At 39.5% G+C, this 25,212-nt stretch overlaps 1 protein-coding gene across 5 annotated transcripts in view; it reads right to left on the bottom strand.

Annotated features, from left to right (window-relative positions):
- The window catches only part of tmem168b (transmembrane protein 168b), a 59,137-nt gene that overhangs the window by 15,944 nt on the left and 17,981 nt on the right, over nt 1–25,212 (bottom strand). For 4 of the 5 annotated variants that reach the window (XM_068050572.1, XM_068050573.1, XM_068050575.1 and 1 more), the window contains exons 2-4: nt 22,107–23,361; nt 19,672–19,814; nt 13,309–13,583 (exon numbers count right to left, since the gene is read on the bottom strand). In XM_068050572.1, the coding sequence (XP_067906673.1) occupies nt 13,309–13,583; nt 19,672–19,814; nt 22,107–23,243 (1,555 nt within the window). In that variant the 5' untranslated portion in view covers nt 23,244–23,361. Of the gene's footprint in view, nt 1–13,308; nt 13,584–19,671; nt 19,815–22,106; nt 23,362–24,525; nt 24,546–25,212 lie in introns of all 5 variants that reach the window. The other variant, XM_068050574.1, reaches the window with a different exon arrangement.

Here is a 25,212-nt window from a genome sequence, read left to right as displayed (position 1 = left end):
TTGACTGGACAAATCAGATTGGCAGAGGTAACATGGAAGATGAATTTGTAGAGTGCATAAGGGATTGTTACTTAGAGCAATACATTGCAGAACCTACCAGTGAACGGGCTATTTTAGATCTAGTAATAAATAATGATGTAGGATTAATAAGAGATATCGTAGTTAAGGATCCTCTTGGGGGTAGCAATCACAGCATGGTAGAACTTCAAATTCAGTTTCAGGGTGAGCAACTCGGGTCTCAAACCAGCGTCCTCAACTTAAACAAGGGCAAGTACAGAGGTATGAAGAGTTGTCTAAAGCGGGCAGAGTAAATAGACTAAGGGGAAAGTCAATGATGAGCAGTGGCAGACATTTAAGCAGATATTTCAAAACGCTCAGCAAAAACTTATCATGGTCAAAAAGGACTGATGAGAAGGATGAACCAGCCGTGGTTAACAAAGACGGTCAAGGAGAGTATCCAATCAAAAACTTAAGGCATACAAAGCGGAGGAAATAGTGGGAGGCCAGAAGATTGCAAATTTTTTTGAGGAAGCGGCAGCGGATGACTAAAAAGCTAACAAAAAGGGAGAAAATTGATTATGAAATTAAATTGGCAAGAAATATAAAAACAAACAGCAAAAGCTTCTACGGGTATATGAAAAGAGAGTAGCTAAAGTGAGCATGGGACCCTTGGAGGATGCGATTGTAGAATTGATAACGGGGAACAGGGAAATGGCAGATAATTTAAACCAATAGTTTGCATCAGTCTTCATGGTGGAGGACACTACAAACATCCCACAGATATCAGACAAGCAAGGAGCTAATGGGAGGAAAGATCTTGTAACAGTCTCTATCATGAGGGACAGAGTATTTGACAAACTAATGGGACTAAAGGCAGACAAGTCGCCAGGACCTGATGGCCAACATTCAAGGGTTTTAAAGGAAGTGGCTGCAGAGATAATGGAGGCATTGGTCAAAATATTCCAGAACTCACTGCATTCCAGGAGGGTCCCAGTGGATTGGAAAACTGCTTATGTGACGTCCCTGTTCAAGAAGGGAGGGAGACAAAAAGCAGGAAACTATAGGCCAGTCAGTCTAACATCGGTCGTTGGGAAAATGCTGGAGTCCATTATGAAGGAAGAAATAGCAGGACATTTAGAAAAGCTTAACGCAATCAGAGTCAACATGGTTTTGTGAAAGGGAAATCATGTTTGACAAATTTGTTAGAGTTCTTAGAGGATATAACATGCAGAGTTGATAAAGGGGAACGGGTAGATGTAGCGCATTTAGATTTCCATAAGGCATTCGATAAGGTGCCACATAAAAGATTATTTCACAAGATAGAAGCTCATGGTATTGGGTGTAATATATTAGCATGGATTGAGGATTGGTTAACTCACAGAAGACAGAGATTTGGGATTAATGGGTCTTTTTCAGGTTGGAAAGACGCAATTAGTGGAGTGCCACAAGGATCAGTCCTAGGGCCTCAATTATTTACTATCTATATTTATGACTTGGAGAAGGGGGCAGAGTGTAATATATCCAAATTTGCTGACGATACAAAAATAGGTGGCAGGGCATGTTGTGATGAGGACATAAGGAATCTGCAAGGGGATATAGATAGGCTGAATGAATGGTAAAAACTTGGCAGATGGAGTTTAATGTAGGAAAGTGAGATCATACACTTTGGTAGGAAGACTCAAAAGGCAAACTATCATTTAAATGGAGAGAGACTTCAAAAAAGTGCAGCACAAAGGGATCTGGGTGTTCTTGTGCATGAAACACAAAAAGTTAGGCGCAGCAAGTAATTAAGAAGGAAAATGGAATTTTGGCCTTTATTGCTAGGGGGTTGGAGTTTAAAAATAGTGAAGTCTTGTTACAACTGTACAGGGTGTTGGTGAGGTCGCACCTGGAGTACTGTGTACAGTTTTGGTCCCCGTATTTAAAAAAGGATATACTGGCCTTTATTCATTAGAGTTTAGAAGAATGAAGGGTGATCTTATTGAAACGTACAAGATTCTGAGGGAGCTTGACAGGGCAGATGTTGAGAAGATGTTTCCACTAGTGGGGGGGAATCTCGAACAAGGGGACATAGTTACAGAATAAGGGGACACTCATTTAAAACTGAGATGCAAAGGAATTTCTTCTCTCAGAAGGTAGTGAATGTCTGGAATTCTCTACCCCAGAGAGTTGTGGAGGCTAGATCACTGAAAGTATTTAAAGAGGAGGTAGACAGATTTTTGAAATATCGGGGAGTTGAGGACTATGAGGAGCTGGCAGGAAAGAGGAGTTGAGGTCTGGCGCAGATCAGCCATGATCTTATTGAATGGCGGGGCAGGCTTGAGGGGCCGAATGGCCTACTCCTGTTCCTGTTTCTTATGTTCTTATGTTCTATCCAGTGCCTTCAGCTGTTACTCGAGATCACATGGAATGAACCAGAATGGCTGACGACTGGAATACGTGATGCTGGGGACCTCAGGAGGAGGCTGAGATGGATCATCAACTCGGCACTTCTGGCTGAAAATGGATGCAAATGCTTCCGCCTTGTCTTTTGCACTGATGTGCTCGGCTCCCCCATCGTTGAGGATGGGAATATTTGTGGAGCCTCCTCCTCCTGTTAGTTGTTTTAATTGTCCACCACCATTCACGACTGGGTGTGGCAGGGCTGCAGAGCTTAGATCTGATCCGTTGGTAGTGAGATCGCTTAGCCCAGTCTATCGCATGCTGCCTCCACTATTTGGCATGCAGGTAGTCCTGTGTTGTAGCTTCACCAGGCTGACACCTTATTTTTAGGTATGCCTGGTGCTGCTCCTGGCATGCTCTCCTGCACTCTTCATTGAACCAGGGTTGGTCCCCCGGCTTGATGGTAATGGTAGAGTGAGGGATATGCTGGGCCAGGAGGTTACAGATTGTGGTTGAATACTTTTCCGCTGCTGCTGATGGCCCACAGCGCCTCATGGATGCCCAGTTGTGAGCTGCTAGATCTGTTTGAAATCCATCCCATTTAGCACGGTGGTAGTGCCACACAACACGATGGTGGGTACCCTCAATGTGAAGAAGGGACTTTGTCTCCACAAGGACTGTGTGCTAGTCACTCCTACCAGTACTATCATGATTTATGCATGTGACAGGTAGGGTGGTGAGGACGAGGTCAAGTTGGCTTTTCCCTCTTGTTGGTTCCCTCACCACCTGCGGCAAAACCAATCTAGCAGCTATGTCCTTTAGGAGCTACTGAGCCACTCTTGGTGATAGACACTGAAGTCCCCCAGCCAGCGTACATTCTGCGCCCTTGGTACTCTCAGTGCTTCTTCCAATTGGTGTTCAGCATGGAGAAGCACTGATTCATCAGCTGAGGGGGCAGGGAGGGTGGCAGTAGGTGGTAATCAGCAGGAGGTTTCCTTGCCCATGTTTGGCCTGGTGCCATAAGACTTCATGGGGTCCGGAGTCAATGTTGAGGACTCCCAGGGCAACTCCCTCTTGACTGCATACCACTGTGCTGCCACCTCTGGTCTGTCCTGCTGATGGGACAGGACATACCCAGGGATGGTGATGGTGGTGTCTGGGACATTGTAAGGTATGATTCCGTGAGTATGCCTAAGTCAGTGTTCCAATCAGGTAAGGAGGGGTCGAAAGGCTCCCCTCTTGTCCCTCTCCTTGTTTGACTGCAAGAGGGTTTATTGCTGTTAAACAGTGGATGTACTTAACAATTTAGTGAGTGTTTAACCCTTTTAGGTACTATGATCATAAACAAACCAGACAGGTTTTCTTGACTTAAAACAAGAATTATGTTAGTTTATTGTACTAAAAATCAAAAACCAATCTAAGTAAAAAGAATAAACTACAATTTATTCGAGTTCCAGTCTTAAGAATTCCAGTCTCTCTCGAATCCTATTGTTTCAGTGTTTACTCTTTGAGGTTCATCTCCACTGTTGTTAATATTCCAAGATGGCTTTGAATGTCTTGCAAATGGAGGCGATACCCCGGGTCAGCTCATTCAAACTGCTCAAGCCACTGTTCTTGATGAGGGCTACTCAGACATGTGTCTCCACCTCTATACTTTGGGATGTAGGGTATTTTGATGTAAATTGCGGTGGCATTTTAGCTGCCTTTTCAGTTCTTTTTCTCCTTTTTTTAAATAGAAAGTTTAATTTAGGTTTCCAACTGGTGGATTAAAAAGTAACATTCGGCATAGCACGTTCTTGACATCAGGCTGTTGCTTGCCTAATCTGTGGGACAGCTCTCTCAATTTTGGCACAAACCCCCAGATGCTGGTAAGGAGAATTTTGCAGGGTCGACAGGGTGGGGTTTGTAATAGTCACTTCCAGTACCTAGGTTGATGTCAGGTGTTCTGATCAGTTTCATTCCTTTTCTTAGACTCTGTAGTAGTTTGATACAACTCAGTGGCTTGCTAGGCTTTTTCAGAGGGCATTTAAGAGTCAACCACATTGCTGTGGGTATGGAGTCATATCAAGACCAGATCAGGTAAGGACAGCAGATTTCCTTCCCTGAAGGACCAGTTAGTGAACCAGATGGGTTGTTTTTATTCACAACAATCGACAATGGCTTCATGTCACCATTAGACTGGCTTTTAATTCCAGATTTATTAATTGAATTCAAATTTCACCATCTGCCGTGGTGGGATTCGAACGCATGTCTGCAGAGCATTAGCCTGGGCCTCTGGATTACTAGTCCAGTAACATAACCACTATGTTACCATACTCTGGAGTACAAACCATTCTTAAATCCCATTATTTTCCCCATCACCAGTTTTGCACTTATATTAAATCGACCCAGCTACTCTCATTGATTTATTTTTAGGCTCCCTGTACTGCTGTTATTCTATTCCCTTTCCTGTTACGACCGAGGCTGGAGGGGTGCACTGGCTTTCTCTCGTTCCACTTCTCCACGGGTCACAACATATATTTAAATATTTTACCCAGTTACCAATACGGCCAATTATATACTTGATCTATTTTAGTTTCAGAATAAAATCCACCAACTAGGTTTCTTTAATAATCAACAAAATTACTGAATTATTATAAAACAAGACATATTCAAAACAGATGCAAAGCTTATTAACACAGGTTGAAATATGAAAGTTCCCTTCTAAATTAACCCAACACATGCGTGCACACACACACACACCAGTTCAAGAAAAAATAAAGACGTTTTCTCTGTAGAGATCTTTTTACAAAAAGGACAAGAAAAATACTTTGGGCAAATACTTGTTAATTCTTGAAGGATAAAATATGCAATGTTCTCCACTGACCCTTTTAGTCTGGCATCCAGATACTCATAAGCAGCTGTCACTTGGATCTTTTTGGTGCAGTTCTCTTCAGGCGACGTCGAGGATTAGTCTGGCAGGCTTTTCAGGAGAAATGTGGCAATTTCTCCAGCATACACACTGGATTCTCAGGATTTCTCAAAGAGGTGAAAAAAGATGAGCTGGTTGCTTCTTTCTTAGCAGGTTTACCCCCCAACTGACTCAAAACAAGAGCCAAAACGAAACCAACTCTTGACCACCATAAAACTTAACATGCCTCTTCTCTGCAAACAACTCTCCTAGTCATCAAGGCTCCTGCTGTTTACTTTGCTTAAGACATGTGACTCCAGTAAGGGTTTGTTTTTAAACAAAATCTCAAGTCCTTCCTGTGACCATTAAAAAAAACAAAGTCCTGCATCTATGGATTCTCTTCAGTCTTTCCAATGAATCCATTTCCACAATTTTTAAACACGAGTCCTCAAAAAATATTAAAAATTAGAAGCACTTTCATAACACTACCATGAATATCATCTGAGTTGACATTTCAGCTCATTAACGAGTGAGTCCCACATGGACAGAGGTGCCTTCGTTTGGCCAAGACACTAAACCAAGGTCCTGTCCACGATGTTCTATTGGATATTTAAGTCCATGGAGCTATTTGAAGAATAGGGAAGTTATCCTGAACAATTTATTGCTCAACCAACACCAAAAAAGAGATTAACTGGTCATTTATCTTGCCGCTGCCTGTAGGACCTTTCTGTCCACAAATGAGCTACGATTCTCTACACAACAAGGTAACTGACTGGCCGCGAAGCACTTTGAGATGTTCTGAGAATGGTAAATGTGCTTTATAAATTCAAGTTGTTTCTTTTAATAGAATCATCTGATTATTCAAGACTTTTAAGCACTGTATTCCTACTTTGTTATTTACATTGCTAAATTCAATTTACTGAATTATTTAATTTTGCAGTGCAAAAAAAAATGTTAGTATTTGGTAATATTTGCTAAAATGGACTTATAAAGGATATTGTTCTCTGTGCAAAATGCTAAGAGGCCGAAATACCAGAGATTGCTGTTTTAATTCCTGTAGAACACCCAGGAAATTGGTAGACACCACATTATGCCAGGTCACTACTGTTTCTGGAAGATTCTGTGTCATAGATGGAACTTCTGTCTGCCCCTTACAAGGCAAATGATGCCAGAGGATACAGCTGGGGCAGGTACTTCGTAATTGGGAGTTTTCCCTCCTCACGCTGGAAGGGGACCTGGCATAATAGCAGCAAGTATACCTTGTGAGTGGAGATGCACAAAAGCATATGAGGGCCTGAAAGGGAGATCGCCAGGTAAGCAGCCGGTGACCTTGAAGAATTTTCAATTGTTTTACTGAAATACTGCAAATTGGCTCTTCTCGCTCAGAAATGATCACTGGCAGGGATGGGGAGAGAGAGAGGAAAGGCTGGGAACCCCGTTCCCACAGGTAGTCTGACCAATGCAAATGAGCTGCCCTCCCATCAATCTTGGGGGAGATGGTGGCATAGTGGTAATGTCACTGAACAAGTAAACCAGAGGCCCAGGCTAATGCCCTGGAGAAATCAGTTCAAATCCCACAAATGCAGCGAGTGGAATTTAAATTCAATGAATTAAGAAAATCTGGAATTGAAAGCTAACGTCAGTAATGGTGCCATAAAACTATCAATTGTTGCAAAAATCCATCTGGTCCACTAATGTCCTTCAGGGAAGGAAATCTGCCATCCTTACCTGGTCTGGCCTACATGTGACTTCAGACCCACAGCAATGTGGTTGACTCTTAACTGCCCTCTGAAATGGCCTAGCAAGCCATTCAGTTGTCAAGGGCAATTAGGAATGGGCAACAAATGCTGGCCTTGCCAGCGACGCCCACATCCCATGAAAGAATAAATAAACTTGTGGCTCTTGGCAGGGCCAGTGCTGGAGGGCACAACTCAAGGAATCTTACAGCCCAATTCACTTTGTACACTTTTTTGTTTAGGAGGATAAATGAAGTTTTTATCGACAAGATAAGGTAGTTGTAATTCTATTTATTTTGAGTAAGATACATTCTCACATCACTGACCTGAAGTTTAAGACCCAAGATCTTATGTCAAGTAGTTAGATATGAAATGTCAATGGTAAAAAGTGAACTGGTCTGATGTTTACCAACATGGATGGGAAATCTGGCATGCCTATATTTTTAAGTTTTGTTAGTATTCATATCTTGTTGAATTATTTAAATGTTATTTTACAACATAAATGGCAGTAGTGCTAAAATAGCCTGAAAAATTTCCACTGGCATTTTCATTGAGGAAATTAACTTTTACAAAAAATCCTGGGTTAATGAGCCTGTGATGCAGTGGGTTAAATGAGACCCTAGCCTTTCATCTCTAGATTCAAATCTCACTTGATGGACTGCTGGCCATTAAGGCTCATGTGTGAAATTAGTTTGGACACTACCTAGTTGGCTGTTAGCAAAGCAAGTTATTCTAATTCAGAGCGGTAGCTGTGGAAAATTGAAAGGGTCACCAATATGTTGGTGGTGCTCTTCTGAGGTGGGAACTGAGGCACATAATTGGGGGAAGATTAGACAGGGTTTTACTATTTGATTAACTGTATTGTAATGATCTAACAGTACTAGGTGCGGATACAGGATGCTTGAAAACAAGAATGAGAATATTCAAATTACTAGCTACCTTCATGAGAAAATTCATAACGAAGGGGCTAAATAGTACTGAGATTATTAGTGAAGGAAATTCACAACCCATTCTCTTTGTTGCTGCCATGTATATAACCCTCTCTCTGCTCCTAGCTACACTACTAGGGATCAGGCTATCCCATGAGGTTGTCAAGGTTTGGATTTGTACACTTTTCTCCATCACAGTTGGCAGGTACAATGGTGGGAAACTTATGGCATGATCTATGCTCTGAGGTATTTTATTCTTTCTTGCAAGTGTGTTTTGGTTTTCTGTAAAAGGGACAGGCAACATCAAAACTAAAATGACCTGTGAAGCAAATGTAACCCTTTGCAACTATATGGATTTAAATTTAACTCAGGCCAAGCCATCTGTAACTCATTTAATTTTATATTTATATCAATCAAGTTCAGCATTCTGAACAATATATAGCATGAGTGCAAGCAGATGCTGTGTAACAGGACAGCCTAATAGCTCCTGGCAGGGCACATTGTAGACAGATGAGTCTGACCTGCAGTCTTCAGTTGACGTTCAGCTCTTGAGCTCCGGTAAGCCAGCACTCAAAAGCCCAGGCTATCTGGTAAGCCAGCACTCAAAAGTCCAGGCTATTCAGTCCTATTTACTGATTAGTCCTGTTTGCATTTTGTGACTTGGCGAGCTGTTCCTCCACGTTCACAAAAGCAACTTTGGCCACTGCTGCTCCAGGTCACCATCACCACCCCAACTACCAACAGATCTAGCTTATTCCAGTCGAGAGACCTGCCAGACTGCATGATATTGCGGTGGTCTGGTATCACCAGGCTGCCTGAGCAGTCGTTACTTGCTCGTAGCCCCCCAGCCAAATGCTAATAAGGCCTTTAAAATAGATTTGGTCTCCCACACTCCTGGCTAGTTGTCAGAAGGCTGCTAAGGGTGAAAATCTACCCCTAAATGTGGTCCCATGTGGCTTTGCAGTACGCACCAATGAGGTCCATGAAGACAAAAGCTTCAACAGCTCTGTTGCTGTCTGAAGTTGTCAATAGTGGCCTGGAATGCATCAAACCTATTACAACAAATACAGGTGTTCTTGCATTATTCATTTACAAATGTTTTGTATTCTTTATAAAACTGGGCCCATGTGAGCACAATAAGGTACATAAATCTGATTTACAGGTTCAATTATTGTAGCATCTGCCATTTCAAATAGGATGTTTGGAACTCAGAACATAGGAATGTACAGGACTGGAAAAGACCACTGTAGTTCATATGGCCAGTCCTGGTGATGGTAGCTGTTTCTAATATCTCGTTACTGTACTTTTAATACTAGGATAGAACAGGTAACAGCCAACTTCATAGGGTAAATAAAAAGAATTAAATTTAGGGAAATATATCTAATGGCTATTTAAGAAGATACTGACTCAGAATAAGGGGCAGGCCACTTAAGACTGAGATGAGGAGGAATTTCTTTACTCAGAGGTTGGTGAATCTATGGAATTCTCTACCCCAGAGGGCTGTGGAAGTGAAATCATTGGGCATGTTCAAGACAGAAATCAATAGATTTCTGGATACTAATGACATCAAGGGATATGGGGATAGTGGGGAAAAATGGCGTAGAGGTAGATGATCAGCCATGATCTGTTTGAATGATGGATCAGGCTTGACGAGCCGAATGGCCTACTCCTGCTCCTATTTCCTCTGATCCTGACTGGCTATGGCAGAGATTTACAACTAAACAGAGTTATGTTTTCTAATAGAGAATGTATTTTCATTTTATGTGGACTCTTCCCTCAATCATAGCTGATAATGTGTAAAACTAAAAGCATCTTCACTGCATAGTTCACAACACATAAAGCAAATACTTTTAGCAGTTTTGAAGCAAAGATGTATTGAGAGACCAACTGAAAGATGCCAACATTTGGAGTTTTAGAAGTAGGGATTTGACAGTTTCCTGAGAATGTGTGAACAAGTTTCTTATCCAGCAGGGATTAAATATTTTAATTTAGTAAACTGCAAATTACATTGCCAGACATTAAAATCACATATGCATTTACAGCACCACACAGAATACAGCAATTGCTGTATAGCACATATTCAACCCCAAGTTTTATTTAAAAATGTCAATCTTAGTTTTAAAATTACAACCAGATCATAGTGTAAACTATAAATATGCCTTGTATATTCACTGTGGATAGCTAGTGTATGATGTGGGTTTATATGCTTGAACTTAACTGAATTAAAATAATGAAACTGATGTAAATACAAGTCCCGTAGATTGCAGCATGTAAGTGACTACTGAAGCCTCCAAATACTGTTTAGAAAACGGGGGTTGATTTATATGCCGAGTATAAAGTGTGGTTTGCCAGTGTAGGTGGTCGCCATTTTGAAATATGACAAGAAGGGGCGGCACAGTGGTTAGCACCGCAGCCTCACAGCTCCAGCGACCCGGGTTCAATTCTGGGTACTGCCTGTGTGGAGTTTGCAAGTTCTCCCTGTGTCTGCGTGGGTTTCCTCCGGGTGCTCCGGTTTCCTCCCACATGCCAAAGACTTGCAGGTTGATAGGTAAATTGGCCATTATAAAAAGTTGCCCCTAGTATAGGTAGGTGGTAGGGAAATATAGGGACAGGTGGGGATGTGGTAGGAATATGGAATTAGTGTAGGATTAGTATAAATGGGTGGTTGATGGTCGGCACAGATTCGGTGGGCCGAAGGGCCTGTTTCAGTGCTGTACCTCTAAATAAAAAAATAAAAAGAAATAAAAAAAAGAAATAACACCGGTAATTCATATTAAATTAATGTGGCACAGTTTATTGGATAAACTAATTCTACGAAGATACCTTTAACCGCTATCAAAGTGTTTTTGCTGCTTTCTCATGATTGCTGGAAACTGGTAATTTTGGTATTCAGGTCTTTTGGTAGTTTCTGAACAATCTTGGTCTTTTGCCGCAACACTAGACATTTTCGTTCCATAAAGCAGCTACAACAACTAGATGCTGCTCTGAAATCTTTGCTGGACTAAGGGCTTGATTTGGTCCATTTATATATATGTAAATAAAATACTGAATTTCTAGTGACAATGTAACCATTCCAACTATTCTCGATGGCCCATTCCGATACATGCTTCTCAAGATCAGGCTAGTGACTGGTCCGTGTTCTTATGGCGCATTTGGTCTTGACTATCATCTTCAGGGTGGATTTCCCCTTCTTCCATCCTCGCACCAGTTTTTCGCTAACACCGGATTCCCTCGCTGCAGCACAGTTATTTGATGGGTTAGCAAATGCTATGACTTTTAGCTTGAAACCAGCTTCATATTTCATTTGATTTGCTGGAGGACCCATTTCTCTTTGTCGTTTACCATGCAGGGTCTGCTTTGTGTGAACACATCTTCAACTCCCGTGCACCTTCACAACAGCCCGTATCACCTGCTTGATTCCTTGTGCCATGTTATAAGGTAAGCAAAATATGCATTTGTGCGGCAAAAAAGTGAGACTGACTACTAATATGAGTCTAGCACATTGTGCAGAAAAGAAGGGTCAACTTATACACTGAATATATGCAAAAACATGACTTTTGGGGCCAGAAAAACAGGATCATCTTATATGCTGTGATCTACGGTAATTTATTTATTTTGTTACAACTGGGTGAGGAAGGGGTCTCAGACTCCCCTCTTGCCCCTTTCCTGGTTTGGCTGTAACAGGGTTTATCTTTTAAAAGTGATGTTAGCTTACCACCTCAGCGAGTCTTTGCTCACTGGTCTCTAATTGTAATTGCAAATTAACCAATCAGACAGATTTTCTTAGGTTTAAACATGAAAGGTGTAAGTTTATCAGCCTTATCTCTCTAACCTTGTTAAAATGACTAAAATACACGATGCAGCTACGCTAGCATGCATATGAGAAAAATACACACACAAATAGATACAGAGGGGAAGAAAGAATTGGGAGGGGGCAGTGAAATGGAGTTCGTAATAAATGGAATACAGGTACTGTTTTTTGCCTTTGATGCAATGTCCTTGATTGAAGTGGAGGACTTGGAATTCTCGCTGGGGCCCAGTGCACAATTTCAGACTTGTTTCTCTGGTACCGGAAGACCGAAGATATGCTTTGTCTGTAGTCTTGAAGTGTAGGAACTGCTACTGTGGCTTTCATGGGACTTTGCTGGACAGAAACAGAGAGAGAGACAGACCTTCCTTCTCTTTGGTCTTCAAATTGCAGTCTGTTTCTTTTCTGTGTGGCACAATTCAAAAAGTCCCCAGTCTGGCCAGCAGGTAGGTCATGTGACCAACTGTGATTGTAAAAGCATCGTCTGGGAGGGTTGGTGATTTCAAAGCTTTCCAAACACACTCAGTGGAGGGTGGAGTTCCGGCTCTTACACAGACAAAGATTGTTGATTATCACTATTGCCCTGACCAATCTTGTTAATTGAATCAGTGAGCACTCCTATTGTCTCTTTATTCAATAGTCTCTCAGAATGCAAATGTGCAACCATATTTTCAGCTGTTCAGCTCTGTAGTTTTATTTTAAACAGGTGATGTGCAATGTCCAGTAAAAAAAAAGTTCAAGTAGTGCCCCATATGACAAAATTAATAAGTTTCCATTTGACAGGTGCAATTTCCGTCACACTTTATATACCAATGACAATTAAAAAAGCACTTTCTTTTATGTCTCTCCTCAATTCACCAAGATTCCTCCACAGCTAAAGGAAGGCCTTGTAAACCAATAAAAATTAGTCCCTGGCATTTGTTCTCATATAATGTATATTGTGGATGGCATTTTAAATAAACCTATCTTAATATCTCAAGCACAGTCCCTAATAATGCTTAGAGGGACAAAATTATTTTAGAGAGGAATAGAGGAATTAAAGGTCAGAATTCCATAACATAAGGGCACAGCCTGTTAGATAACTCATCACTAAATTCAAATCTGCCTCATGGAAATTAGATGGCAGGCTCCTCTGATTCTGACTTATCCAAGTAATCTCCAGTGAATAAGAGGTCATATCATAAGGTTGCTTGAATTTATAAACATCTACTTAAGCGACCCAAGAATAAAAGGATCATGGTTACTGAAATACTGAACACTGTTCTGGCACCTTTTCAACATAGCTGTCATTCACCTCAACACTTTGAAAACTGCACCAGAGAAAGTAAGCTAAGACTATAGATTAAAAATCATTCATCATGCAAGAAACCGTTTGTAGTTTTCAAATTGGGTATTGCAATAATCTGCAACATATGTATTTTTTTTTATATATATATCATATTTATAAAGTGTAATGCACTTTCAGCATTCGGGGTTAAACAAATCATTTTGCACATGAAAATTACCTTCCTATTATTATTCTAAAACCTGCAATAACAAAGACATCACATTGATCTACAGTACCTGCTAATGCCCATTCGCCAGAGCTGTGAGAATGCCCACTATAATACAGGATGTAGGTGTCATGTCTGGGCCCATCAGATGTACGCAGGTCAAGAAATGCCTTTACTTTGGATTGAAGAGTGTCAAAAGAAAAGCCGCTGGTGGAGTAGTCACAGCCATAAGTCTCTATCATGTGAAAGGCAAAAAACCGTTGGACAGAACTTAACATGGCTGTAGACCGTAGATTCAACTCCTGCACGTGCTCAGGAGGCAGGAGTGTTGGCTGGCCATCGGGACTACAAAAAAACAAAATATGAACGACATTTAAAAATTAACACTAAAATATAGAAATATTCAACTAGATTCTCGAGTTTGTCTATGTTATTACTTCAAAATTTGATTAAAAAGTCTTATTTTTGTTCTCAATTCATTTAATTCATTACATAGTTGATACTTTACATAATAGTACAATTGGAAAGCACTGCTATATGTGGTTATATATCTCATACATGGCACATCCACTCATTTCCATTGAACCAACACCTAGTCTCATTAGTTTTGCCTATTCTCCTATTCAATTATTTATCATTCTTCTTTCCATTGTTAAATATGAACATTTGGTTTGGAATGCCAGACTACAGTACGTGGCTACCATACCAGATTCATAGAGGTTATCCCATCTTCAATGCAAGAGCTGTAAACTTACAGGTCAGGCCATATTTCAAGAGTTCCTGCAGCAAACTTGTACAATAAATTTCAATTTATAGTCACTGGACTAGAAGGCATAGAGTCTGATTTTCCTAACTATTAGCCCACAATAATTAAAAAGGTCAGGCCATAAGGGATATCGGGCTTTCTGGAACATACAAACATACGAATTAGGAATAGGGAGTCGGAGGTGAGCTTGGCTGCACCTGCAACAGATGCAAGTCTGACAGAATTATGTTAGTGAGGGAGGAGGGGGTGTCTCTGGCCTGTTTCTGTATTTCCTTGTTCAAATGTTTGCTGCAAGTCCAAAGAACTTGGTGCTAGAACATCCCATGGTCTCTGCTCACCAGAGATTCCGAGCAGCAGCCTGAAGAATCAAGGTGAGGACTCTTCTCAAATGGTGCAATTCCCCAGAATATTTTAGCCCACCCACAATCTTGTGGGTGCTGATCTCTATCAGCATCAAGACGGCCCCAAACCCCAAGACCTGAAGCACAGCTGCAGACCTGGTAAACCTGCAGCTGTACCTCATTTTTCTGTACCCTCTACCAGGGGGCAGGCCTGAGCTGGGAGCCCTAGATCAGGTAATGGTCTCAGATAGGAAAGCTCAGCAATCCTAACGCTGGAGAAACAGCACACTTTGGGTGCGCTATTACTATCTAGCACTGGGGTAGGAGGTGAAGAAGAAAATCTATCCTATAAGTGTTAACAAAGTGCTGTATTAGTTAATGGAACTGCAAATCCAAATAAAGGTATTTTTAGGAGCACCATTAATCAAAAATGCAGAGGAAATTTAAATGTGGAACTTAAAACATATGAACAAAATATTCCAAGAATTAGATGCCTTTAGGAATAGTATGCCCCAAATTGTTGAAACTGTTACAGCAATTAAGAAATTTATAGCGTATATCTTTCCTGGCATTGCACACTTATAGTTGTGTCTAGTGCTTTATTTTGGCAAATATTTTTCATTAGCTATGACTAAGTATGCAATTTCTATTCTGGGGGAACAATATCTTTACTCTGCTGACTCCTGTTGATCTTGCTTCTCCCCCCCCCACTATTCAAAGAAAAAGCCATCAACAAAAAAATACTTTGTGCCCACAGAAGTTGCAAAAAGACTGACTTTCTTGTCTCGCAAATTCCTACAGACACTGCACAATTTTCTAAAGTTAAATTGACAAATTGGGAGATGGAGACTGATGAGATAGGAATTCAACAAGTAAAGATAATAGAAAAAGGGAACAAGGCAGAGAAAAAAATGGCAGAGAGAAGAAATACAAAGCTGGGGCACACAGAGAGACATTAGTCAGGAGAGAGTTTCTGACATTGAGTCAGTATGGAGAAGCTGATCATTAAAAAGCCAAGATAAAGCAGAAAGAACTATGAGAAAAACACAACTGAATAAACCAGATAAACAAATACAATCTTTACTCCAGCACTGTACTGATAATGCACAGAGAATTAGGAAAGCAGACAATGCATCACTTTCTATTTGCATGGGTGGGTAAAACTGAGTGAAGCAGTAGCGAGTGTTCTATCTATGGCTTAATGGATAGATGAATTGGTGTGGCACTATGCCTTAAAGCTCACAAGTTCAACTCCTATGCAGCATCCCTCAGTGTGTAGCTGCAAAATCAGAGGCAAATGGCCAGAATAAGCACATTTTAGTTTATGAATTATATTTCCAATTATCAATATTTAATACTTTATTTTTCCACAATGATTTATGACTTTACAGTGAGTTTAATACATTATGATTTTCACAAATCCAAATGAAGCACTTTAGTCTGGTTATCGTTCAATTGGTAATTTTGATACTTCGCAAAAAAGGATTAACACCTAATTAGCCCAGCTTTTGCAGTTAACAGCAAAGAGACATCACTTGAAGCTGACCTCGAAGAGCGCTGCACATAAAGATTGTGCAAACTCGGTGGCATATGTTTCCCCTTTCCCAATACAAAAGCAAAATACAGCATATGCTAGAAATTTGAAATAAAAATAAAAAATGCTGGAAATACACAGCAGGTCTGGCAGCATCTATGGAGAGAAAAACAGTTAATGTTTCAGGTCTGTGACCTTTCATCAGAACTGATGAAAGGTCACAGACCTGAAACGTTAACTCTGTTTCTCTCTCCACAGATGCTGCCAGATTCGCTGAATATTACCAGTATTTTCTGTTTTTCTTCCCCTTTCCCAATGTTAGTTTGAAGCTGGGCCAACTACTGGGGATGTCCAGGCATCCAGAAATATAATGTCATCAAGTAGGATAAGCAGTCAATCAAATTTAAGAATTCTCAGATAGCATTCTAGGAAGTAAACTGCATTGATCATCCTTCACTTTTAATTAGGTTTTACTGAGTGTGAAATAGATGATTGGGACATACACAAGGGATTAAGGTAGAAGCTGAAAAGCTATAAACAAACCTTAAAAAAATTAAAAACTTATGAAATTAGTATATTGACGAAATCTGACATAAAATTAGTTTTTTTCAGGGCCAGAGAGGCTGTTTAGCCATAGTTATGAACTTAGTTATGAACTTAGTACACCGTTAAAAACGGAGTTATACCTCATACAAAAAGGTGTAATTTTTTCAAGGGTTGTTACAGTGAGACTAATAGTGTAAAAGTGGAAGTTCACGTCAATTCAAATGATTTCAAAGGATTTTCACCTGTCTTCAACAACGGGCCCGAAGGAGGAGCAGGGAATTACTGATAGCAACTTCTAGATTTCAATGTTTAAATACGTGAATGCCAGAAGTTGCTGTTAGTTTCACAGTAAAACAAAGGTGAACACTGATAGTTTTGCCATCATTACAACCACAGAATTCAGGCAACATAGTATTAAGACTTCTGATTCAGAAGTGTAGGGTAAAAATAAATACAAACATTTCAGATTTACCATGCTCCACAACTCCAAGAAGAAATCTTTGAGTCAACAGGGTTGCAGGTGTCACGCACATAAGAATTGCGATGATACAAATTATGGACAAAATCTGAAGAGTTATACAAACAGTGAACAATGCTCCAAAATGGCCACCGAAGGGAAAAAATGGTTTGGCCTTTGTATATTCAAACTGTCTGACAGGGACAAAGGAAAATCTTCAAAGTTAAGAGGTGGCAATTGCACCCAACCTAAAACATTCCAGAATTGAATATCATCTTCTGAAACAAAGAAGGTGTGGAGTAGCCACATCCTGAGGTATTCTGCAATCACCATGGGGAAGAGACCAAAGCATCTCCTACCAGGAGCTGAGAAATAACACAGCTTTACCTTAAAATGCAGCCTGGAGAATGACAACCCAGAAATAAAGAAAGCAGCATCGAGAACTTGGTTTCCAGCAAACCAGAAGTGGCATGCTCGGCCGTGAAATTCTACATCTACACGATATAGCAGTGAACTAGAAGTGATCCACTGACTTCAAATGAACTTTCAATTGAGAGAAATCTATAATCACCTCAGGCCTGCAACCAACGAGAACTCGATTTCCAAGGGAATTCAACAGGTTTACCATGATCTCCACCCAAAACCTAACCCCAATTATAATCACTTATCCCTTTCCTCTCTGTCTCTTCTCATGCGCACGTGTGCGCAAGCAAATGTGTGAATGGATGCAATTGTGACAATTTCGGAATAAGGCATATTGATCAATAAACAAGTGATTTTCTGTTTTTTTTAAACCAACAAGAAAACCTGTCGCTGTCTGTTTACTTGACAAATAAAACACCAAGGGGTTAAACCCCAATAACAAAACACACTTGCTGCAGTCAGGTGGGGGTTCAACAGTGGGAACCACCCTAACCTAACCACATGGCCATAACACAGGTCATTGTACAATTAGGGACTGTTTCTCCAAAGTTGAGGCAGATTTGAAGTTCACCCACTAAATCTGGGTGCTACTACTGGCTTCAGTGTCCCTTGATTAAAGAGAGATAAAAATAAGCAGCTAACGTTCCCACTCTTATTTAAGCTGCAGTGAACCCTATTGGAAAGTATGCGTTTGTGAATGTCAGGTCAGAATTGTGCCTGGCCATGATATTCTTCCCTTCCCAAGCCAAATATCCACTTGGCTTCGCTAAGGTACCAGAACACTACAAGTGCCCCTGAAACCAGCATGAGTTACATCTGTTAGGAAAACAGCAGGTATTGGGAAACCAAAAAAAACTACACTAAACTACTAGCCCAACAACTTCAACACAGCTAGAAAGTTGATTTCAAATCTAAATGGCTCTTAATGTCTGCACTCAAGCTCATCTTCAAGAAGCATGAAATTCTCAATATCATCCAGTGAACAGAGGAAAAATTAGCCAGAGGTGTTCTTTCATTCACTGCTCAACCAGCAAATTGACAACTCATGTCTGCATGTACCTTTTGAACAGTCTGGATGATTTAGCTCTCTTAATAGTGATTAAGAAAAAAAATGAACAATTCAATTGAAAAAAGATAAAGGCCATACTTCATTTCAAAAGTCTACACTACCATTGAATAAATGGAGTACCATACTAGTGATGTATGATAATTTAGTTACATGAAAGAAGGCTTATGCTAATTCATGCTTACAGTAGTTACCAGTTTAAGGTATTTCAATCGAATAGTACCAGTAGTACTGCAAGACTGATGATAATTCCTCTATAATGAGTTTCAAAAGTGAATGGTCATTTAATATGCACACAGACCTGGAGTATATTATCAGAAGTAAATGTACATAATAAAATTGTTGTAAATTATTTTCAACAATAAAAAACACATAAGTGTGAAATCCAGGAACTTACAGCTCACCTACTGATCTTCAAAACAGAGTAACTATTTATTGTTACAAATCATTAGATGTAGCATACATACAGGAGAGTAAGTTCTTTTTATAAGTTGCTTTTTTCCCCTTTTTGGGCTCTCTTGGTCTTGTTAAGTCATGCAGTATATCACAGCAGAAAAAGACAACCAACTTGCTCCCAAGGTTCTGGTAATGCAGATCGTTAAGCGGGTACATGATAGTTGGCATAGGGAAAGACTTATTTTTCTTCAATTCTGTAGGGAAGCTCTTGCCTTCAATGTACCACCAGCTAAAGACAGGTATACACCCAAAATGCTAACCTGTCTTTTCCCTTTAGACACCTATGGTGCGTTTTCTGGTTTTGTTCTCCATATTATGCTGAGATTTTGAATTCACTGTGTGGAGAACTACAAATGTGAATGTGAACTACAGCTCTGAAACACAACTGTTAATGCTGTAACCTCCAGCCCATATATAGGAATGTGTTTCAAAGATGGGAACAAACTTCTGGGTTCAAGTGATGTTAAGTTGCTTGAGCTTTACAATCACCACATGAACTCCTCAATGTGCCACTGCATTGTAACACACTTCTAATAAAGGTATTACCTTATATAGTAAGTCTTTTCTAAAAGCAGTAACTATGTTTGCTCGTTGTGTAAAATATGTAAATACTAGTTACACAGAATTTAGTATCCATTTTTGATCAATGTTTAAGAAAAAGATAGTGATGGTTAAATACAACATAATAAAACAGAGCAACAGTCCACTACTTCTCCAGTCTGTTTAGAATAGCAAACACTATGATGATTACAAAATTACAAGCAGCAAATGAATTGATCATGTTAGAATATATGCTGTTACTATTCTTCTGGTTAAGAGTATAATTTGTAATATAGAACAATACCTGCAGTAATTTGTAGGAATTACAATTGCATATCCTACACATGTTCCTCCTAAACAGTTACCCAATTCATGGAAAAGACCATGAGCCAAGGACTCCAATGGTAAAACAATGAGGAACACACTCATAAAGGACCCATTTGATGGCTGCAGAAAATAGAAAGACAAAATATTTCAGTAAAAAACTTTAGACAGCAAGATATTTATTATTATACAAGGCTAAAAGTTAACCATCAATATCATAAATCATTAGATATTAAACACATATAAGTGACATTTCACTATAAATCAACGCTTGTTCTATAACTATTAGCAACCTTAAAATATGTCCATCACCTCCCAGAAAAAAAACTCTACACCACCACATTCCCCAGCCCACCACTAAGAAACAGCACCCCAGATGAGTATCCATCCATCCATCATTGCAGGGTGGCACCTGGCCAATTGTATCCATGCTCACACAGCCTCAGGCAGGTAGACTGCTATAGCAATGAAGTTGCAGTGGTGTAACTAATGGACAATAATTACATAAAAGCCACAATATTTTTATTATATAAGCACATTGGATATTTTTTTAAAAAAAGGACTTTTCTATAAATGAAAGCAGAAAGAACACATTTGTGCTCAGCAGTGATGCTTACTATAGTTTTGCCAATTATATTGCTAATTTTGTACTCCACCTATCTTCACAGCAAAATTTATGAAATTGAATAATTATGAAAAGTGCATAGCTGTGTTACCAAACTTTTAAAGCAATTTACATGAACTGTTTTGGTTTTACTTAAATGTGACATTTGAAACTCTAAGTGATTTCAATTAGTATGTTCATAAATAGTACTATCATATTTTATGGATTGTTATGTATGGCCACGGAATATTTACAAAAAGATTCAAGCCTTATTTAAAAAGGAAATAATTCAATTAAAATACTATTACCTCAAGTACCTGGGTAGTTCTTAAATTTAGTACTTTAAGTCAGAAATAAATTCAGGTTGGGTTTTTCAAATTAACAGCATTTAATTAAAATCTTGGTAAGCAATCTTTTTAAATTTAAAATCAAATTTACAAAAGCACTTTTTTTGCTACTTAATTCAGTTGAAAAAATGTTGAAATATATTTGAACTATCATTTGAACACAATAATCTTAAATAATTGGTCAGGGCAAAATCTGCATTTTTTAATTAATTGTATTGACCAAGGCCAATGAATATTAAAGTGCACCCCTTCAAATGTAATTAATGAAAATGCTTTTGCATGAAAATAATTCTCAAAAGTACATTTGTGTATTTTTAATACAGAACAACTAAAGGGTAGCAGCTCGGAGGTGACAAAACCTCTCTACCTACCTTTCTTGTTCAAACCGCACACGGTGGAATGTTGTTTATCTTAGTGTTATTTATACCCATTTTCCTGGAGTGCTTTTTCTCAAGACCAAGATCAGACGATTAGCTGGCAATTCAGATTCAGTTTCTATGTGGCTTAGGGACTGACCAATCCACCCAATGCCAGTGATCAGTAAACTGTACAATATTTGTAAATTGGAAAGGCCATCACACATATGAGCAGAGGACATGGAAACCCACTAGAAGGATGACAGAAAAGCAACTGGATTGGTGAATGGAGGGCCAGGGAAGGGCACCAGATAGCATGCTGAGGCCAAGGAAAGTTGCAGAGGTATTGTACCTTAGATGAGGGATATAAGCATTCGCTTGGGATTTGTAGCTTTAATGGCAACTGATTTTTTATTCTGTTAATTGCCATGCTCATTACCATTCATAGATTTTAATAATTTCTCCACTTATTTTACTCTTCTGACTCCCTGTTGACCGGTAGCATTTTTTGACCAGAGGCAGAGGTGAACTATTCCTAAGTCTCTCCCAATATCACCTTATCTGGCTTCAAGAATTTGAAGAAGAATGATGCAAGACATCACACCCTTTCCTTCTCCATCTCAGTGAAAAAACACCTCACTTTTAGTCATTTATGATGTCTGCTGAAAATTTATAAATTAAAACAAATTGACTTCATTAGCTACAAGAGTGACTATAAACATTTTTAAACATCCAGTTTTTAAAAAGAGGCTTTATGCACAACTATTTTCCAAATACATTTAAAATAAAAGATCAATGGGGATAATGAATGTTCAAGCATGCATAATGCTAAAATAGGGACTCAAGTTAATTAAAACACACTGCGTTCTGCCCCTTCTTAGGATAACTGTACCAGACTCTTAATTTTAATCATAATTTTTTTTAAGTTATTAAATTACTAGGCTAGTACCTGCCTTTATAGATGCATGTACAAGTTAATATAAAAATACATCTGTGGCTCACACCATGAAATATTTGTGAAAGGTACCCAGTAAACTACTGTAAATGTAGGTGGTAAATCATTTTTTACAGACACACGAATGGCAATTTAAAATATTACAACACATACCTGCCAAGAGACTGCACCCAGAACTGCTGTGGATAATAGGCTGAAAAAGACCAATCGCTCAGAAATCAGGCAAAAATGACGCATTCCTTTGGATGCCATAACACAGTCCAGGCTCTTATTATCTATCCTATGAGTATAGTAGATTTTTTGACAGTCACTGAGCTTTGTATGAAAACCCCAGAAGGTTATGAGAAAAATTATATGACAGATCAACCAGAAGATTCCAAAGATAGAAAATCCTGGTATCAGAAAATACCAGTGCTCTAAGTTATTTAGTTTTAATGCAGCAAGAACAAAGAATATTAGCTCAATGGATGCTACAGGAAGTATGGAGATTCGTCTACATAATGTCCGGCCATACAGGTAAGGCTTCCATCGTTCAGTAATGGATAGGCCACTAAAGTAAAGATCCAGCAGTGGGTCACAAATCAGACGGCTGAAATAACATGCCAAGGCAAAGGGGTTAGTGCTAATTTTCAAAGATGGAAAAAACAACAGGGATGTAATCACTGCAAAGACTATCAAGTTTGGAACTGATAGGAAAGACTTCATCCGTAGATCAATAATCAACATCGCCAAAGCGAGAACAAGTAAGACAACACTCAAGCAGCTGGGCATCAACATAGCAGTGCTGGCTATGGCAAATCCAACCAGCTCCAGAAATTCTGCAGATGTTAACAGGACAGGTTGGTGTCGGACACATCCACAAATTCGTTCCACCGCTGACGACAAAGTTCTAATCAAAATGCTGCTCAAGAGTAAGTATTTGGTAGCTTCTTCTTTCGCATCAGTTTTAAATTTAGAATTATCTATAAAACAGAGAAGGCCAAGCAAAAATCCAAACCAGAGATGCGACAGGCTCAAACTTGCTGCTTCCATGGAGAAGTAATAGTACAATATGCTAGCAATACCAAGCACAAAAAGTCCCAGGATGAATATCACAAGCAATAATATATTTTCTGTTTTCTCCCATCGGACATATAGGCCCATACAAATTGCCACTAGCAAGCTTATATTTGTCAAGTAGCCAAGATATCGAATTGAGGAATGCATATTTGCTTCTCTGTTGAGTTCCTCCAGTTTAGTCATTACTGCATAAAGACAGTGGCTCACACAATAGCGCAGTGATTTACACATGTAATATGATTGAAAAGGCTCTAACAGAACTCCGGGTGATTCTGCAGAGTGCAGATGCCGATGATCTCCTAAGGTGCCATTTGTCACTGAAGAACCAGACTCTCAAAAGTGGGAAGTCCTACAAAAAAACAATAACACTGTTGAAAAACAATATATACAGAATAATGGATAAGTGGAGCAGATTACAATGCTATAACAAAATTACATCATAAGTATGAAGCTAGCCAATGGCAACTGAACTTCACAATTTTTCTAACTTGTGTGCTCACTCCCAGGTATCAGTCACTAAAACCCTGGTTAATGACCGATGCCCAGGAGTGAATACTTCAGCTTTGGTGAGATGAAATGGTTGTTGGGCATTCTGCAGTGCATTTTGAGAGATCACATGATTGACAGAAAATTATATCTCTCTGAAGATTATGTCATCATGTGGTAGGATATTTTGGATGGCAGCACCCTTCCTTCTCACTCCCAATGTGCATTTTAGCTGGCTGGTTGGAAAGTTGGAAATTGTAACACTGAATTACTTTAGAGATAAGAGTGACAATATTACAAACTTGCTAAACTGGAGTCAATGATGCTGTAATATTCTTAAGTTTTTCTTAAAACTCAGCAAGATTGATAAATATTTGAATACTTTTGAAAAGGATAATTACCAAATGACAGTGTTATTGGAGTCAAGTGAACCACTGCAGAAGAGTTTCTGGCTTGTACACTAATCCAAAAATCAACTGCCAAAATAATATGGGTAGGGAGAAAAGAGTTGAAGATTTAATATAATAATGACAATAGAATATTGTTGATAAAAAAATTATGGTATATCTAATGAAAAGAATGTTCACAATTATAATTAAGAACTCCTGTCTGTGAATTTAGCTTCAATTTTAACTAAATTAATTTTGGATAACTTTTAACAGTAGTACAATGGACAATTATTTGATACCAAGAGCAAATTGCATTTTGGCCAACACATTCTGAGATAATGTCTAACGTGAACAGTTGCGGTAGATGGACTGCAGTGGTTCAAGAAGGCAGCTCACCACCACCTTCTCAAAGGCAATTAGGGATGGGCAATAAATGCTGGCCTGGCCAGTGACGCCTACATCCCATGAATGAATAAAAAAAATTATTCACTGTATTCCTTACTATATCATAAATGTCTATTTTATATAAAAATTTTGAAATGCACCCATCACACTGTCATTCAAATTTCTCTTTACACAAACTTTTTTCAAAAGAATATCAATCATTTCAAATCGAGAGAACTTTTCCAATAACAGACCTTGGCCTCAGGAGGTACACCTAAAAAAAAATCCAAAAAAGAAAAAGCCAGTCATTTTCAATTTGAACAATCCCTCTGGCAAGTGAGACAACAAGCAGAGGTCATAAATTTAAAATCACTGATAAAGGATCCAGAGGGGAGATGACGGGAAGCAGGTCAGAGGCTGGGAATTCTGCAGCGTGGACTCACCTCCTGACTCCCCAATGCCTGTCCACCATCTACAAGGCACAAGTCAGGAGTGTGATGGAATATTCTCCACTTGCCTGGATGGGTGCAGCTCCAACAACCCTGAAGAAGCTTGACACCATCCAGGGAAAAGCAGCCTACATGAATGGCACCTCATCCACCGTCTTCAACATTCACTCCCTGCACCACCAAAGCAAAGTGGCAGCAGTGTGTACCATCTACAACAGCAACGCACCAAGGTTCCTTTGACAGCACCTTCCAACCCACGACCTCTACCTCCTAGAAGGACAAGGGCAGTAGATGCATGGGAACACCACCACCTACAAGTTCCCCTCCAAGCCACACACCATCCTGACTTGGAACTATATCGCCGTTCCTTCACTGTCGCTGGGTCAAAATCCTGAAACTCCATTCCTAACAGCATTGTTGGCGTATCTAAACCCCAAGGACTGCAGCAGTTCAAGAAGGCAGCTCACCACCACCTTCTCAAGGGCAATTAGG

Source organism: Heterodontus francisci, chromosome 18 (genome assembly GCF_036365525.1).
Source record: "Heterodontus francisci isolate sHetFra1 chromosome 18, sHetFra1.hap1, whole genome shotgun sequence".
Classification (NCBI taxonomy): Eukaryota; Metazoa; Chordata; class Chondrichthyes; order Heterodontiformes; family Heterodontidae; genus Heterodontus; species Heterodontus francisci.
The sequence above is the reverse complement of the archived record's forward strand: the minus strand, read 5'-3'. Positions and strand labels throughout refer to the sequence as shown.